Source organism: Lactuca serriola, chromosome 9, assembly GCF_051521515.1.
Source record: "Lactuca serriola cultivar US96UC23 chromosome 9, Lser_US96UC23_V15, whole genome shotgun sequence".
NCBI classification, from domain to species: Eukaryota; Viridiplantae; Streptophyta; class Magnoliopsida; order Asterales; family Asteraceae; genus Lactuca; species Lactuca serriola.
In genome coordinates, this window is record NC_136416.1 from 163,463,906 (window position 1) to 163,482,955 (window position 19,050).

General features: G+C 34.2%; 2 protein-coding genes and 1 long non-coding RNA gene across 3 annotated transcripts; all 3 read right to left on the reverse strand.

Annotated features, from left to right (window-relative positions):
• Positions 1-608: 608 nt before the first annotated feature.
• LOC145074051 (uncharacterized) lies at positions 609-1,678 on the reverse strand. Its single transcript, XR_013691667.1, has 2 exons — positions 1,294-1,678; positions 609-869 (listed from the first exon to the last, which is right to left on the reverse strand). It is a non-coding gene; the product is annotated as an uncharacterized LOC145074051 (long non-coding RNA).
• Positions 1,679-3,093: 1,415 nt separating this feature from the next.
• LOC145072525 (disease resistance protein RPV1-like) lies at positions 3,094-7,105 on the reverse strand. The gene is made up of 4 exons (XM_079018971.1): positions 6,537-7,105; positions 5,255-6,266; positions 4,808-5,164; positions 3,094-4,702 (listed from the first exon to the last, which is right to left on the reverse strand). Exons 1-4 carry the CDS (start codon positions 7,010-7,012, stop codon positions 3,464-3,466), a joined length of 3,084 nt encoding a protein of 1,027 aa, XP_078875097.1. The 5' UTR covers positions 7,013-7,105; the 3' UTR covers positions 3,094-3,463.
• A 1,836-nt stretch (positions 7,106-8,941) lies between these two features.
• On the reverse strand, positions 8,942-14,040 carry LOC145074237 (disease resistance protein RPV1-like). The gene is made up of 5 exons (XM_079020651.1): positions 13,901-14,040; positions 12,471-12,973; positions 11,213-12,308; positions 10,770-11,120; positions 8,942-10,659 (listed from the first exon to the last, which is right to left on the reverse strand). The coding sequence occupies exons 2-5, from the start codon at positions 12,947-12,949 to the stop codon at positions 9,040-9,042; spliced, it is 3,546 nt and encodes a 1,181-aa protein (XP_078876777.1). The 5' UTR covers positions 12,950-12,973; positions 13,901-14,040; the 3' UTR covers positions 8,942-9,039.
• Between the last annotated feature and the right edge of the window lie 5,010 nt (positions 14,041-19,050).

The following is a 19,050-nucleotide window of genomic DNA, read 5'->3' on the forward strand; positions in this document are numbered from 1 at the left end:
TAAAATTATTAAAATTTTAGAGTTGGAGAATTATTTTCACTTTATAAAATTAGTTTATTTAAATATCAGTTTACTACAAATGATAAAAAACAAACATGTTTTTTATTACACGTTGCAGTCATTTGGTGCATCTCTTCTACTGTTGCAGAGGGTTACATAAATGGTCCGTATTTCGAAAAAACAAACATCACCTAAGTCTATCCTTCCATGTTATTGACATTTTTCGCCCCATTTGTCCTTTTATTTCTCTATGTTGGCTTTGGCTTCTCCTAGGTCTTCAATATAATTCGCATAAGTTGCAATGTTGTATCCACCATAGGTCCGACCCTCATAATTTCACATAAAAATCCTTAAAACTTATACATAATTTGTGATATTATTTATTACTCCAACTGAAATTTTTACTACCTTAAAATCCAAAATTTAGGATATTACGCACAAAAGAAGAAAAAATTGCTTTCACAATAAACGTTATCATGTGGATATGAGAAATAGTTATCAACTTGTACGTTGTTTATCATAATCTTTAAAAAATTAATCAAATTACACAAGTTTAACTAAGAATCTAAGATATCGGTATCTTACTGGACATGAATAACGAAGAGCAGTTACACAAAGCTGAGTGACATTATTATTTTAATCAATCGATTAGTAATTACAGTATGACTTTATTCTTTCATTTACAAACGAAGGTTGATTCAATTTGTATGAATGTGTGCTTTAAATTTTCTTGTTTTTGTTGATGGGTTGAATCAAATCAGAATCACCAATCTGATTACGAATAGCCTTCAAGCTCTTTCTCAACAACCACAACTCCTTGACGTAGTAATGAAGTCTGTCTATCATCAATCCCAAGAATAAACAAAAACCTACATCACATAAATCATGTTATTTTACAAACCGTTCATAAAATAAAGGGAAAAACCCATAAAACCCTTACGTATTATCTCAAAAGTCAAAATACTCAAAAGACATTTTTTTTATTAAAACCATTTTATGTTTAGATATCGCCTAAAATAATGTACTCTCATTAAAAACATAATATAGTTTGTATTCATTCAGATGTCCATCAAAATCGGTTCAATAACCTCCTAAAGGGGCTAATCTCAAACTTATTTTTAAAAATCAGACCAAAAATCATTGAGGAAGCATTAATTAAGATCAAAACATAAAACGGTTTCAATGGGAAAAATGTAACATACTTTTTTTTAGTATTAAGAGATAATATGTTGGGTTATTCCATAGTTTCCTCTAAAAGAAATATGCAATTCATTACAAAATAACATAATGTACCCATGAGCGAGGCCTCAAGAATATGATTGGACAAAAGAACCCGATCGGTTGGATTAGTGACACCAACCTCCATCATGTGCTTTTGATTTTTATAAATCCCATAAAGATTGAACACAAAAACTACTGATAATATCGTTGTAACAGTTCTTGAGGCTACAAGGCCTCTACCTTGCTTCAAACGATCTAACCCGGTAACGACTAGGTTCCTTATAGGTGAGTGAAACAGAAGAATTATGATCACTCCCATCTCTAATGCTAAGAGTGTAAATAAAAGTGGTGTCATCTTTTCCTTTTTGTCAATGGATTTTTGGAAAATGAGATTGAAAGGACTAAGGAAAAGTGGGAAATGAATGGCAATGAAAGATGATGATTTGTTGCATATCTTTCTTTTCTTCACTTTTGCAATTGCAATTTCATTCCAAACTTCCATCTCAATGAAAGAATCATATTCTCCTTCAAATTTTGGTTTTCAGATTACTTTGAACACTTATGACAAGTTTTCTTTTGAAATGTCATATATATGGAAAGGCATCAGTGGGTGTAACAAAAAAACTGTGGATGTTGAACGACCATTTTTAGTGAATATTAAAAAGCAGTAATCTTTTAAATAAAAATCCTAATGCATGATCCAGACATTGATGTTATAGCAGTATAGCTTAAACCACACAAAATTTAAAAAAGCAATCACGCATATCGGATACTAATTAAGGATTTTATGGACACAATTTATTTATTAGTGATTCTTTTCCAATTGATCAAATAAAAAGACAACAAACAATAATTAATACTGTACTCAGAAAACACCAAAGAAAAATTAACAAGTATAGCTTCAAATTTTTGTAAAAGATAGGGGTATTTGTTTTTCCTTTTAAAACAGTTTTTTGACTTTTAACTTTTTCAAAAAGATAGAAAAATCCAAAAATTGTTTGGTAAGCGGTAAAGTATTTTTAAAAACAACTTTTTGCAAAGCACAAAAAGTGGCATTTGCAAAAGTATCCGTGACTTTTTTGTATCTTTTTGAACTTTCGAGATGGAAAAAGCAAAAGAAATCCCAAACATCTTGGAAAAAAAATCTTTTACAAAAAATCATTTTACAAAAAGGACTTTTCACTTTAAAAAGGAATCTCAAACACCCTCTGATCACCCCAATTCCATGATATTTGGAAATACGGTATTATTTTCTATTAGTTTTGATTACCATACCATTTACCTATTTTAGGTTAATTTAAATTATTTACTGTACAATTGTTGATTATAGATACCTTGCGTCGTGAGATAAAATATATAACTACAAAACAAAGCAAAAACCTAGAGGGTGCACATTGGGTCTGGCCCGGTCTAGGACTAGTCAAGATCCTACGGTCCTACAATAAATTTATTTTTTAATAATGTTTACTCTAAAAAGAAGTATACATAATAATTTTTATTCATATAGAATAATGATTTGTTTTTTATACGTATTATATAACCCCTATAAATCTAAACTTATTATGTATATATTTAAATAAAAATAGTTGCGACATCCTTATCTTAAAATCATTTTAAAAGACTGGAGCTTTGAAATACGTGTCCCGAGCCCATTTTAGGCTCATTATAGTTTAATACCAGTTATATGTTTATAGTGCCAAGCCCGGTTACATATATTTTTGATGTTTTACACTTCTATATTCTATTCGGCCCATTAATGTTTGATACACGTATATTATTAGGTCGTTAATTTTGATGCATTAATGAGGAATTTCCATCTTTCATGCTTATGTAAGGTGCGCTTAATAATAGAATCTTTTTTAACTGTGACAATGACAAATGATATCTCACATCATTTAAATATTAGTGGGGAATGGTATATAAAAAGGAATAGAGGCTAATGGAACACAATAGCATATTCCCTACATTACATTCTGCCCATATATACATTAAGATCCTATTCGGCAGACATTTAACAATAAGCATATTACTTGCTGACCCACATCCACAAAAAAAAAAAAAAATAAAAATAAAAAAAATAAAAAAAATAAAAAAATAAAAGTGACAAAGGGCACCTTTGAGAATGTACATAATTCTCAACCACCCGAATTGAAACTTTAATAATCTAGAACACACCAACTGCCTTTTCAACTAGCTCCTCTTGTGTACCTATGGAATATTTCCTTTTGAGTTTAAGCTTTCTTTAACGTTGCAACTCACAAATGCTTCTTGAAAATGTCTCAAGTTTTGTGCAAGCACACAGACCTTCAGAAATAAGCTTCTCAATACTTCTAGTCAACGAGAGTAAATCCTCTTTGTGAAAAGATTTAAACTCAAACTCTGGCAAATGATTTTCAGGGTGAAATGGGCAACTTTGTAAGGTAAAATGCAACACAGCTAAAGGATCACCTTCAACTAATTCATTCACTCTACCATCATCTAATTTGTAAAACGAAAGGGATGAAAACCCCAAACAAGAAGTCAAGTCTAAGGCGACAATATCTTTTAGACATTCAACGGGAGCGTGAAGTTCTAACAAGCTATAACACCCTCTAAGATCCAATTTCTTGATATTTGGAGTCAGCCCAAGGTCGAGAATCCTCAACTTTGAATGACTAATTTTGAGGGATACAAGCTTTTGACATTGATCGACCAGTTGAAGTTGTTCCAAATCATAACAATCTTTAATATACAAAGCACTGAGATTTGGAGTCAGCCCAATGTCAAGGGTCCTCAACTTTAAATCAATGCATTGTAGGGTGTCGAGATTTATACATCTATGAGGCAAGTGAAGTTCTACCAAACTTTTGCATTCAGAAAGAAACAACTGATTGAGATTGGGAACCAGACTGAGATCAAGGGTCCTCAACTTTAAACACTCAATCTTGATGAATGTGAGCATTGAACATTCGCCAATGTGAAATTCTTCCAAATCATTGCATCCATGAAGATCCAGGCTCTTAAGATTTGGAGTCAACCCAATGTCAAGGGTCCTCAGCTTTAAACCAACAAGGTGGAGGGATCTGAGCTTTAAACATTCATCAGTCATGTGAAGTTCTTCCAAATCATAACAATTTGCAACATCTAAATCCTCGAGATTTGGAGTCAACCTAATGTCAAGGGTCCTCAAGTTTGAAAGGGAGAGATGGAGGGATGTGAGATTTAAACAGTTATGGGGCATGTGAAGTTCTACCAAATCACCACCACTAAGCCACAACTTCTCGAGATTTGGAGTCAACCCAAGGTCAAACATCCTCAACTTTACACCATAAATGTTGAGGGATCTGAGTTTTAGACATTCACCAGGCATGTAAAGTTCAACCAAACCAGATCCATATCCATTACTTTGCAGTGTCAATGTTTCAAGATTTGGAGTCAACCCAAGGTCAAAGGTCCTCAAGTTTTTACCATGGAGGTGAAGGAATCGAAGCTTGTTAAGAACCTAACATAAGCAAAATAACATAATGAATATTAGTATAATAACAAAGCAATGGATGCATAGCATTATAATGAATCATGCAAAACAATTAGTCAACCACAATTTTACCTTTTTTTCTCCCCTTTCCCAAAGTTGTACGATATCACTGTAAGACATCTCAAGCGAGACGAGATTATTTGCTTGAAATGATTTTGGTAAATAACTAAAATTGTACCCATCCCATCGCAGATATCGTAAAGCATCTGGAAAGTATGGGTGGACTTCATTAAATTTCCAATTACAACAAAGAAATCCTAAAGCATTTAGAAAGTTTGGGATGATTTTATTAATATCCCGATTCGAGTAAAATTCTTGATCAGCCACATCAAGAAACCAAAGTTCTGTCATCTTTCTAAGACCTTTCATACTGATTTGCCGATCCAGTCCCCTATAGTAGAATTTCATACATCTTGTTGCTTTTGTACCCTGTAATATAAAAGCAATCAACATGAAACTTGTTTGCAACAAATGAAAATGTGTCAGTTTCTCCAACTTACAAATAAACCAGAGTCTTACCATGTCATTAGCCAATATATCTTCAATTTCTTTTCTATCCCACAATCGGCTATGTTTGTTAGGGGGATTTGAACGACGAACAATATTCCTGCCCATTTCTTGTAAATGGTCATGCATGCCCAAACGCTCGCCATCAATAGTTATGAGAGACTTTTGCTCAAGAACTCTTAAACCAATTCTAGCATAAAATCCACAGCTTTCAAGTGCTCCAATAGCTGAGTTTCTCAGCCAACCTTTTAAGATGGTTGCAACATCTAGGAATATTTCCTTATGTTCTTCATCTAAACCGATATAGCTTAATTCCAACTTCTTTTGAGTTTCCTCTAACGGGATTGTTTTCAGTCTGGCTAGGGCATCTACCCATTCAGGCTTACTTTTACCACAAAGAAATGAACCCAAAACTTTGATCGTCAAGGGAAGACCAGCAGCATAACATACAACTTGTCTTGAGAGCTCTTCGTATCCTTGAACTGGAATCTCTTTCCCAAATGCATACCTACTAAAGAGCCAAATTGCTTCCTTATCTGATAACAAATTGACATTATGAATCAATTTCACTCCATGTGCTACCAAGACTTGCTCGTCTCTTGTTGTAATGATAATTATACTTCCCGGTTTAAACCAACTAGGGTCACCGGCTAATACCTCAAGCTGGTTTAGATGATCCACATCATCTAGAACAAGAAGAACCTTTCCACCATTTAAAGGGATTTGACTTTGTAACGAATTTAAAGAAGCTTTTGAAACTTCCCTCACATTCTCAATAAAGCTTTTGCCTTCGAACTGAAAGGATATTTTACTATAAACAGCTCTGGCCAAAGTCGTCTTCCCACCTCCTCCTATCCCCCAGATCCCAATCATGTGAACATCATCTGAAGCAGTTCCTAAAGATGATATAATATCGTTGATCCGAGTCTCCATGCCTACTAAATTTTTATCGATGCGGACATTGATGGCACGTAACTCTAGTGAAAGCTTTTCAACAATTTGTCGGATGAATTTTGCTTCATGCCTGTATATTAGAGAAGGTTCAGTTAGCTTACTCAAAATCCCACATAAACAATTACTTATAGATCTATAACATACAAATGTATATGAGGTAATAACATCGTAATATAATCATATTTCATGTTTAATCATCATTCAATACACCGGGGTTGAGAAAAGATTTGACAATCCAACATGAGAGGCCATGTTTGAGCCTCTTACATCAAAGATAAACGTAGATTCAAAACAAACAAAATAAAAGAATATTACTGTGGAGATATGATGAAGAAATTACCCATCAGTGTTCTTCAACTCCCACCCGGCCACATCAGCTACTTCTTTCAAAGCCTTCCTCCATTTCCCAGCAGCCTCTTCATTTTCATGTTTCGCAAAGGCTTCTCCAACTGCCCCGATCTGATTGCGGATTTCGGAGGGTTCCACATCATAGAATACGGGGTAAACAGTATGATCGGTTGTCGTCTGACACTCCATTATCTTTAGAAGCTCATTCAAGCACCAAGATGAAGACGCATAGTTCTTGGAGAAAACAATGATGAAGAATTTTGAATCTGCAATGGATTCCTTGAGCTCGTCACTTATCCTTTTCCCTTTCTTAATTTTCTCGTCGTCCTTGTAAGTGGAAATGCTTTTCTGCTGAAGAGCATAATAAAGATGATCGATGAAGTTCTTACGAGTGTCTTCACCTCTAAAACTCAAAAACACATCATACTTAAAGCTCTTATGAACGGAGGAAGTAGAAGAAGACGCCATTTACAGTATATGCTTAAAGGATAAGATAATATATTTGTTGGGGAAATTTTATATGAAACAATTGCAAAGAAACTTGGATGAGATGAATTGAGCAACCATCACGATGTAAGTTTATAGCACTGTGGTTTGGCGAACGTCGACATCAAAGAAGAGGATAAGATTAAGATCTATGTAAATATGTGGAGAAACAAACGCCGCTTGTTTGGTCAAAGAAGAGGATAAGATTCTTTGCTAAAAAGGAAAAGAATAATGGAAATTGGGCATCTTGTTTCTACCAGACAATGTAACATTTTTTTATTAGCAATATTACACCTGTTGTTGAACGGCGTAAGCTAAAAATAAATAAATAAAACCCTTTGTAATTGTGAATCGTTTGGGGGTTTCAATATAAGGTATTTTGGGTGGGCAATTTGGGGGGTTTTCATTCCACAACTTCGTTAATTGATCCACTTTTTATATAAAATTAAATGAGGTATAACTGGTGGATAACTGTAACGAAAATATTATGTTTTTGGAATGTGTCGTGGTTCTCAATTTATCTTAATTTTATCATCACCTAGCTGCATTAGTTATGATGGGGTTGGCTTATTTTGATTCAGTATACATCCACCAAATTTAATTATGTGCAATTAATTTAGTGAAGCCATATGTGGAAAAGTTGTTTTTAAGCCCACATTGTAAACTACTTTAGTAACTCATGCGAGTTTTTCGTGCTTAGAGAATTTTCTTTCATGCCTTTGCTTTATCATTTTGGTGACTTTATCTTTAAAAGTGTTTATTTTTTCCTAGAATTATTTTTAAGCTTTATAGGTATAATCTCGTGATATTTAATATGAAAATTATGTTCCTTGCGTTTAAGATGGAAATCATATCCTAAACCATAATTTACGCATTTTCAGATTGGAGTCTGATGTGAAGTATATCCTCTGATCACCTCAGTGTGGGATATGTATCACATTCAGAAGGGAACTGATTCGTACACAATATTTTTTTTTCCGTACACAACAATCTGTGCTTTAAAGTGTTGTATTGTACAACTCTATAATACATAAATTGTTATGTATGACAAAAAACTGTTGTGTACGAATCACTTTCTCATTCAGAAATAAAAGAAAGTCAAAGTCAACTTACTAGTGAATCAAGAAGCCCTCTCGACTCAACAATACATGTACCTTCTTGGCTTCTTCTATATCTAACTCTTTTAAGCACTCAATATTCTTCAAGTGGCTGACATTTGGTTTCATATTGGTCTTTAAACATTTGTTGTAGCTAGAGATGGAAGCTGCTTCTTAGCTTAAACTTGTGTTTACCAACATAACATCTTGCGTTTTAAGCATATTTTATGGGTTAATCTTCAGCACTAGAACTACAAGTCTCAGGTTTCAATACCAACGTATATTCACCTCCTCATGGTCTTTAGTGCTTGACATAGAAACATATGGATTAAGATCATATCAAATGTAACTTACATACGATTCAACTTAAGTTGGACCATTTTATGCTCAAAATTTATTTACAACTTACATTCACAGAAAAAACATAAGCATTCAAGCACATATTATGATTGTAAAATGAGCACTGGTTAAATGTGACTTCATGTCTAAATTTGAGTTTCTTTGGTTTCTTCATGTCTAAATTTGAGTTCCATCCCCTTTCTTCCTTTAATCACTAAAAACAAATTTATTTTGTTTTTGTTTTAGGTCTGAATATTAATAAGGAATTTCTTTAACATTATCATGAAATAGATGAAGGAGATGGCTGAAGATACAGGCAAAATTGCTATTTCCATGAAATTAACAGGAGGGGATGTTAAATTTCATGATGTAGGGACCAAAAACCTTAAGAAACATAAAAATAAGGACCAAAATTGCAATTCAATTCCTTGAGGGACCAAAACCAAAAAAAAAAAAAAAAGCAGCTAAATCTAGGTACCAAAAATTATAATTTACTCTAATAATAATAATCGAAATATCTATCTAATTTACTCCAAATGCTTTAGGAATACTACATTTGAGTTCAAACCGTTTTTAAAGTTCTAACCGAATGCTTCTTAAAATCATCTCAAGTTTTGTGCAACAACACAGACCTTGAGAAAAAAGCTTCTCAATAGTTCTAGTCAGTGAGAGTAGATCTTCTTTATGAATACATGTAGACTCAAAATTTGTCAGATCTTTGTCGGGGTGAAATGGGCATCTTTCTAAGGTGAAATGTAACTCAGTTAAAGGACGAACCTCAAGTGAGTCACTCAATTTAGCACTACTATTATCCTTTTTGTGAAACACAAAAGATTTAAACCCGAAACAACCACTCAAGTCTATGTAGAAAACATTTTCTAGGTATCCAATGGGAGCATGAATTTCCATCAAATTGCAACATTCTTTAAGTACTAACTTCCTGAGATTTGAAGTCAGACCAAGGTCAAGGGTCCTCAACTTTGAATGACTAATGATGAGAGATTTGAGCTTTTGATGTTCATCTATCATATGAAGTTCTTCCAAATAATTACAGTTTAAAACTTCTAACCAGTCAAGATTCGGAGTCAGCCCAATGTCAAGTGTCCTCAACTTTGACCCAATGATTCGTAGGTACCTGAGATTTAGACACCTACAGGGCATGTGAAGTTCCTCCAAATTATAACAGTTTGTAAGTTCTATACTGTCGAGATTAAAAGTCATCCCAATGTCAAGGGTCCTCAAACTTAAATTATAGAGATAAAGGTACTTGAAATTTAGACAACTGCGGGACATGTGAAGTTCTACCAAATCTTCACAGCTATAAAGAGACAATGTCTCAAGATTTGGCGCGTGTCCCAGGTCAAGTGTCCTCAACTTTGAACCAGAAAGTTTGAGGTATTCGAGCTTTAGACATTCACTGGGAACATGAAGTTCTACCAAATCATAGCATTTTTCAAGATCTAACTTCTCAAGATTTGGAGTCATTCCAAGGTCTAATGTCCTTAATTTTGAACCATCAAGTTGGAGGGATCTGAGCTTTGAACATTCAATGGGTATGTGAAGTTCTAATGAATCACTGTTAAGATCTAACTCCTCAAGATTTGGAGTCTGCCCAAGGTTAAGCGTCCTCAACTTTGAACCATGAATTTTGAGGGTTCTGAGCTTTGAACATATAACAGACATATAAAGTTCTACCAAGTCACCATGTCCTCTAAGCTTCAATTTCTCAAGATTTGGTGTCAACCCAAGGTCAAGCGTTGTCAACTTTGAACCTGTGAATTTGAGGGATCTGAGCTTTGAACATTCAACTGACATGTAAAGTTCTACCAAATCACCATCAAGATCTAACTTCTCAAGATTTGGAGTCAACCCGAGGTTAAGTGTCCTCAGCTTTGAACCATAAATTCTGAGGGATCTGAGATTTGAACATTCAATAGGCATGTAAATTAGTTCTAATAAATCACTTTTAAGATCTAACTCCTCAAGATTTGGAATTGGTCCAAGGTTAAGCGTCTGCAACTTTGGGCCATAAAATTTGAGGGATCTGATCTTTGAAGATTCATCAGGCATGTAAAGCTCTATCAAATCACCATGTCCTCCAAGCGTCAATTCCTCAAGATTTGGAGTCAACCTAAAGTCAAAGCTCCTCAACTCTGGCCCACTGAGTTGAAGGAATTTGAGCTTGTTAAGAACCTAACATAAGCAAAATAACTATATGAATTAATAGCGGTATAATAACAAAGCAATGGATGTATAGCATTATAATGAATCATGCAAAAAAACTAATCAAAACACAACTCTACCTTTCTTTCTCCCCCTTCCCAAAGTTGTACGATATCGCTGAAATCCATGCAAAGTGAGACAAGATTATTTGCATGAAATGTTTTGGGTAAAGACCTAAAAGGATACCCATTCCAACGCAGATATTGTAAAGAATTTGGAAAGTGTGGGCTGAATTTATTAAGTTTCCAATCACAACACAGAAATTCTAAAGCATCTAGAAAGTTTGGGATGAGTTTATTAATTCCCCGGTTCCATTCACGAGCCTCTGCATCAAGAAACCGAAGTTCATTCATCTTTCTAAGACCTTTCATGAAGATTTCCGGATCGAGTCTCCCCCCACAGAATTTTATACATCTTGTGGCTTCAGTACCCTGTAAACAAAAAAGCAATCACCATGAAACTTGTGTTGTATAAAATGAAAATGGGTTAGTTTCTCCAACTTACAGATAAACATGATCCTTACCAAGTCATTGGCCAATATATCTTCAATTTCCTTTCTATCCCACAATCGACTATGTTTGTTAGGGGGATGAGAGCTACGAACAATATTCCTGCCCATTTCTTCTAAATGGTCATGCATGCCAATACACTCATAATTGTCAACAGTTATTAGAGACTTTTGCTCAAGAACCCTTAAACCAATTCTAGGATGAAATCCACAGCTTTCAAGTGCTTCGATAGTTGAGTGTTTTGTCCAACCTTTCAGAATGGTTGCAACATCTAGAAACATTTCCTTGTAATCATCATCTAGACTGGTATAGCTTAATTCCAACTTCTTCTGAGTTTCCTTTAAAGGAATTGTTTCTAGTCTGGCTAGAGCTTCTTTCCATTCAAGCTTACTTTTACCACAAAGAAACGAACCCAAAACCTTTATTGTTAAGGGAAGACCAGCAGCATAACATACAACTTGTCCTGATAGTTCTTTGTACCCTTCAATTGGAATCTCTTTCCCAAATGCATGCCTACTAAAGAGCCAAATCGCTTCCTCCTCTGATAACAAATTGACATTATGAATCGATTTCACTCCATGTGCTATTAGAACTTGTTCATCTCTTGTTGTAATGATAATTCTACTTCCAGGCTTAAACCAACTAGGGTCACCAGCTAAAGCTTCAAGCTGCTCTACATCATCCACATCATCTAGAACAATAAGAGTCTTTCTACCACCTATCATCCAAGACATCATGTTTTTCCCCTCTGAAACACTACCTACATTGTTGCCATGATTATTCAATACATTTGAAAGGATTTGATTTTGCAACAGCTTCAAACCGGATGAAGAAGCATTCGAAACTTCCCTCACTTTGTCAACAAAGCTTTTGCCTTCGAACTGATAAGATATATTATTAAAAACAGCTCTGGCCAAAGTCGTCTTCCCACCACCTCCTATCCCCTTGATCCCGATCATGCATACATCATCAGAAGCAGTTTCCAAAGATGATAAAATATCGTTGACCCGGGTCTCCATCCCTACTAAGTTTTTATCAATGTGAACATTAATGGAACGTAACTCTAGTGAAACCTTTTCAACAATTTGTCGGATGCATTTAGCTTCATGCCTATATATAAGAATCAAATTCAAGTTCAGTTAGCTACTCAAAATCCCACATGAACAATTACATCCAGATCTACAACATACAAACATATATTTCATCTTTTAACCTTTCTACTCAGATTTCCCAGCCTTTTACGTAAAAGTAGATTAGAAAAAAAAAAATTACCCGCCAGCAGTGTTTTTCAACTCCCACCCTGCCAGATCAGCTGCTTCTTTGAGAGCCTTTCTCCATTTCCCAGCAGCCTCTTCCTTTTCGTGTCTGGCAAAGGCTTCTCCAACTTCCCCACTCTGTTTTCTGACTTCGGTGGGTTCCACATCATAGAAGACAGGGTAAGCAGTATGTTTGGTTGTCTTGTGACAATCCATTACTTTCACAAGCTCATCTAAGCACCAAGATGAAGAGGCGTAGCTCTTGGAGAAAACAATGATGAAGTATTTTGAGGCTTCAATGGATTCCATGAGCTCATCATTGATTCTATTCCCTTTATTGATTTCCTCATCGTCCTTGTAAGTGCGAATGTTTCTGTCCTGAAGAGCATGATAAAGATGATCAACGAAGTTTGTACGGGTGTCTTTGCCTCCAAAACTCAAAAATACATCATATGTAAAGCTCTTGTGAATGGATGAAGTTGAAGAAGACGCCATTGATATTGATATGACTGAAGGATCCTGTAGAAATTGGAATCAAATATTTGTAAAGGAAATTATATGATATGAATTGAATATAAGAAGATAATGGTTGTATGAAAATGTGAGCACATAAAACTTTAAGATTAGGTGGATAGCTTTTGATAAAAGAAAAGACTATGGAGTATGAAATTCCTTATTTAAAGAAAAAAGGGCAATTATGATGCTTGTTGTTGTTATATATTTTTTTATTTTGTCCGTGTTCATTAATTCTTCAAAGTTTTATGTTTTTTGACATTTTTTCAGAAATGATGTGTAATTGCAAGGAAAAGCTCCCCATTTACGAACCAGTATACCATATCTTAAAAAAACGCACGAACCATCATACTCACTACTTTTGTAAAAAAAGTTAAATTCTGAATAAACATATTAGAACATCCACAATAACAACTTTTTGGGTCAAATAGATATATAACACATTTGAAACCTATAAATGTATTTCTTTTCTCTTTTAAAACTTAAAAGTGATAAATAATAATAAGTTAGAAATTTGGCAATACCTAGAAGTGGAAAATGCTACTTATGGTCAACCAACTATATTGCAAAAAGAACGCACAGAAAGGTAAATATTTGATCAATCTTGAAATTCGTATAAAAACAAGCCTTTTAACGCAGCCCTCAGTGTCAAGTAATTAAAAAGACCAATTTATTGCAAAAAAAAAAAACAGAGCATAGTATTAAATTAGCAACCATATAAAATTAATTAACCCTAGAAAAGTTAACACTCTAAACAGTAAAGATAAACACATATTTTCAATATAGCACATAATAGTAGTGGATTAGAAATAACAAAGTAAATTAAATCATCGATAACAAAGTAGTCCCTGTGAGAGATTGACAGACTTAAAGAAAATGATAGATATAGAGTCACTGACTATTTAAAAGTAGGTTAGCATTTTATTTACTTACAAGAAAAATTAGGGATAGGGACGATTTGATGAAGAATTTGGGGTTGTTCTCCTTTTGCTGAGACTCGGGGGAGTGACGATTCAGGGCTGGTGCCGCAGAGGACAGAAATACAGAGCAATCAATGAAGCGAAGAAAGTGAGAGATCGAGAGACTCAAAGAAATCGACGACTGTCGTACTTCTTTTTTGACTTTGAAAATGGGTTTTTTTTCTAAAAAAAACCTTATATTTTTGCTTTCTTATGTTTTAAACCACAAATTACTATTTTTTTCAAAATAAACCCCACTTTTATGATTTTTAACAAGGGGGAACCTGTTACCAATGTAACCTAAGCGTATCTTACAAATTACTTCAAAAACATATCATATTATCATGTAATAAATATCATTAGATGACGAAGGAATATAAACATTCTAGTATGAAGTAGCCTAATTATAATAAGAAGATCAAATCTGATGTAAACGGATATGATAAAACATTAAAAAAGAAAAAATCATCTTAGGTTCTGTATTTTGTTGTGAGGACGAAAGAGTTTGTGGGTTTGTAAGAGATTTCTTTTCAACGGGGATAATGTAACAATTGATAACATAGGTCAACAATTGACAGTCAATCATCATGAACGTTACTATAATTAGACTTATTGTACAATGCATCAACATTTATGGGAGAATGACATTGTAACACATCAAATTTTTTCCATTTGGCCAGTTTGGTCACTAAAGTTTTTTTTTTTTTTTGTCAGTTAAATCACTAAAGTCATGTTTTAGCTGTCAATTAAGTCATTTTCCCCGATTTTAAACGGTTTTCCGGTTTCCTTCTTACGTGGCTAAGTGATGTGTCAAAAACCCCTTACTTGGACTTCCAACGTGGCACCTGACATGTTATCTTCTCAATTATGCCACTGATTTGGACCTCATTCATTTCTTTCTTACCTGTTCATGAAAAGTCGAAGCAAGCACTCTCCTTTACATAGTCAGCTTGTTCGATTTTTCAACACTATGTTTGCGCCCTCGTCCAATGTAAGAAATCGCCTCCAAGTTGCTCGTTTGTTTGTTAAAGACGATGTTAACAACTGTGATTGCGATGTTCCAGCTAAGGAATGGACATGTTGGAAGCTCACTAACCCCAACATACGTTTTTGGAACTGCAACAACAGCTTGGTAAACTTCGATCTAGCTTGATTTGTTAATGCAAGATTTTTTAGGGGTTCACTATAAAAAAACCATTACATTACAAAAAAAACCCCTAAAAATAATTTTGATTATCTGGGGTTGTTGTCATGATTTTGTTTCTAAAAATACGTGTACGATCGTGATTGTTTAAATGGTGTTGTAGTGTTAATCATTTTTTATTTCGTGGTTTCTTAAATTGCATTTGGTGATTAGTGATTATGTTTTGATGTTGTATTCATGTGGGTTTGATACAGACAAGAATGAGGAAATATGATTACTTTGAATGGAAAGATGTTGCATTGGAAGATGGTTACTACAAAAACCTCATCTATTCCATGAAGCATCAGTTGGATTCCAAAGAGGATCTTGGTGTCATAAAAAACTTGAGGACTAAGAATGTTGAGTTGGAGTTTCTCCTGAGTAAGGAGAAGAGTACAGTGGCAAGCATAGAGAAGGGGATGTGTGATTCCACGAAGAGCATATGTATGTACAAGTTGTTGGTAGTTGTTCTAATTGTTGGGTATGTTTGTTTTGTTTTTAAGTTAGCTAATTAGTGTTGGGATATGAAGCTTTTGGTGTAGTTGTTAATCTAAGGTGTATGTATTGGGATGTGAAGGTTTTTTGTATCTTTTGTAAAGTTAGCCTAAAGTGGTAATGTGTTGCATTTGTATTTTTTGTAAAATCTTAATGACAATTGGTAATTAGCCTTAATGTAAAGTCCCAACGACATATAACTGGAATGGAAAAGTTTATGTGGATAGTGGAATGGAATTGTTTATGTTAATGGAATTATTTATGCTATTCAAAGGAAACATGCATGTATGGTTTCATTTCCCTATATTAATATAATTATATTGGTTGCAGTGATGCATGTGAAAGTACCAATTGTATGGGGACCATTTGTATACATAGTGGATGTTTTATAATTGGGGAAATGGGGCCTTTCAACCCATTAAAGTAATATATACGATACCATATACCACATTGACATTCATACACATAATTTCAAAATATTCCATGCAGAATATATAAAAAGCCATCACCTTTTCTTATTGCTAAACACATTAAAAGGCAACATTCTTCAGTTAACTTAAAATGGCAACATATTATCATAGTTGCCAAAAATTACCATATTACCCAAACACAAACACAAAGTCAAAATTACCATCATCCTAATAGACTTACATTAAATCCATATTACACAAACACAAAGTGAAATACACAAACCATAACACCCTACCGTAATCAATTATAAGAGCTTTTCCCTTGGAATTTCCTGGATCATCAACATCACCAATTGTCTTTCCTAATTTGATCTTCAATATTCTCTCTGACTTTCTTCTTCTTATCCTCTTCAAAATATATGAAATTGGTCTAACCAACTGCACTTGCACATTAGTAACCTCTACATCTTCCTTAACCACAACATTAACTATACATTGACCATCTTCAAGCACACCATTAGCTTGACCCTGAACACCTTTAACCACACCATTAGCTTGACCCTGACCACCTTCAACCACACCATTTGCTTCACCCTAACCACCTTCAACATTTCCAACCTCAACATCCTCACCAACAAAATCTTCAGCTTCATAACTTCTAGGAGGAGTCACTTGCATATACTGATCATAACCCCCTGCACTACTAGAATCATAATCATTAGGAGTAGCCTGGAAATCATTTTGAGTAGTATCCACCTAAATTGGAGTCAATTCAACTTCATCATGTTGTTCAGGTTCACTTGTACTAGCCTACGTTATATGTCACAACTGGCATTTTTGTCAGGAAACCCTGTGATCATGTAAACGTCATCTATGATAATACTTGTAACTCTAACTTGATACCATGCACTATGTTCATTCTATGACAACAAACTAGATCAAAATTCACAAGTGGAGTTCAAAAATATACACAAAGCATCCAAATAGTCAATTGGGAAGTTGAAAACCCTAGAAATCCAGGTTCAAGTTCATTATGGACTAGGATTTCTTTATTGGACCTAATGGACCAATAAGCATTCAATTCAACTATATTGGGATTAGAAACCCTATTTGGATTCTAAATGGACCCAATACACAAATCTATAACATTTTGGGCCATTTGGGCCTATAATGATTCATTCTAATCCTAATGGGCCTTATTGGGCCATAACAACTCCAATCACCCTAAAGAGCCATAAAACTCCCTTTCTTTAATTTAAATGGGTCGTGAACCATCTAATGAGCCCAATGGGCCGAAAAATAATATTGGGCCTATAAGATTCTATAAAGCCAAGAGTTTGGACCCAATACCATTTTCTTCATCTCACCAGGCCTACTTTTGGCCCAAATGAATAAAATAAAAGAAAATTAAAAGTAAATTAGGAGGATTAATGAGAGTTAGCCACCTCTTTATTGCATGGTGGATCTCCATGCACATCTCCTCACTCCTTATCTCCTCCTTCTCTCTTTTCTTCTCTCGGTCATAAACATGAAACACACATACACACACAAACTTCACTTTCAAACACTCTAAAATCTCTCAAGAACACTCCTTCCTTCCATCCAAAATTTTGAGATCTCTAAGTGTTTCAAGAAGATCTTCACCAAAAATCACAAATCTTGAACCCCCCCTCCCCCTAAGTTCAAGATCTACTCAAGAAAGCTTGCTAGGAACAAAAATCTTCTTCCGCTTCTTCTTCAAACTGTGAACAACTAAGCAAGGTGAGTTCATACCCCCCTTATTTTTTTTACATGTTTTGGGGGAGAAAAACAAGCATTTATGTGTAGATCTATACATTTATGTATGTTATGTGTGATTTTTCTTGACTTTTGTTGTGTTTTTGTGATAAACTCGATGGATCTACAAAACTCTAACAAAAATAAGTGAGATTCATAAACAAAAACACTTTATACATCATACTACAAAGTTAAAAGTGTTGTAAATGCCTAAGTAGTGAAAAACTAAACAAAATCTTGTATAATGATCATTTTGGCAAATAAACAAAATTTTTGGGACAAGAGTGACATCTATGGTTTTATAAAGGCTAAAAGGGTATTTTAGCTTAAAAATGAGCTTTTATAACAACCATAATTTCCTAAGGGTCAAAAGTGTAAAATTTGGCAATTTGGGCCTTAATGTGGGCCTCACAGCTTATTGGGCCCAAAATTGCAAAAATATCAATCTTTGAGATTTAAAATGTTATTTAATCAAAAATTGAGCCAAAAATGAGAATAAACGAAATTAGGAGCCGAAAATGACACTTATATCGAGATTTGGACCAAAAATGTAAATTTTATAAAAATTGGACCGAAAATGTCATTTTATGCAAATAAGGGGTTGAAAATGTAATTTTCTTCTAAAATGGGCCGAAAATGTCAAAATATGAATTTTTGGACCAAATCCGTAAATTACTAAACATTTGGGGCGAAATTACAAATTGTTATAAATTTGTGGACTAAAATGTTATTTTTAATTAAAATGGACCAAAAATGTCATTTTATGTAAAAATAAGCCTCTTAATGTTAATTTAGTTCTTAAGGGACCTAAAGTGTAATTTTATTAAAAACAAGTTCAAATTACAGAATTGTGACGTATTCCACTAGAAATAACATTACAACAACACACTAGATTTTTCATAACATTATGAATAGATTTTTCCCACTAAATGAACCATACTATAACAAACAAACGAAATACGATAAGGGTACGAATATTGGGCCTAATACTTACTATGCATGCTTATTAGGCCTTCATGATCCGTTTGCATGAATAACGGGCCCAATATATTCATTTCATACTTATTGAGCCTTAGTGATCCAATTACATGCTTAATGGGCCTAAAATTATCCTTTACATGTTTATTGGACCTTAGTGGCCCATTTACATGATAATTGGGCCTGAACTATTCGTTATATGCTTAATGGGCCTTAAGTGTCCTTCTGCATATCTAACAAGCCTTGAAACAATTTACATGTCTGATGGACCACAATTGTCCT

What these genes read in the sequence shown, in the direction of transcription:
- LOC145072525 (XM_079018971.1), bottom strand. Translation starts at nt 7,012, where the DNA reads ATGGCGTCTTCTTCTACTTCCTCCGTTCATAAGAGCTTTAAGTATGAT. An exon ending in GAGTTGAAGAACACTGATGG is followed by an intron (nt 6,267 to 6,536) that starts GTAATTTCTTCA and finishes TCTAATATACAG; the next exon opens with GCATGAAGCAAAATTCATCC. An exon ending in GGGAAAGGGGAGAAAAAAAG is followed by an intron (nt 4,703 to 4,807) that starts GTAAAATTGTGG and finishes TGCTTATGTTAG; the next exon opens with GTTCTTAACAAGCTTCGATT.
- LOC145074237 (XM_079020651.1), bottom strand. Translation starts at nt 12,949, where the DNA reads ATGGCGTCTTCTTCAACTTCATCCATTCACAAGAGCTTTACATATGAT. An exon ending in TTGAAAAACACTGCTGGCGG is followed by an intron (nt 12,309 to 12,470) that starts GTAATTTTTTTT and finishes TCTTATATATAG; the next exon opens with GCATGAAGCTAAATGCATCC. An exon ending in GGGAAGGGGGAGAAAGAAAG is followed by an intron (nt 10,660 to 10,769) that starts GTAGAGTTGTGT and finishes TGCTTATGTTAG; the next exon opens with GTTCTTAACAAGCTCAAATT.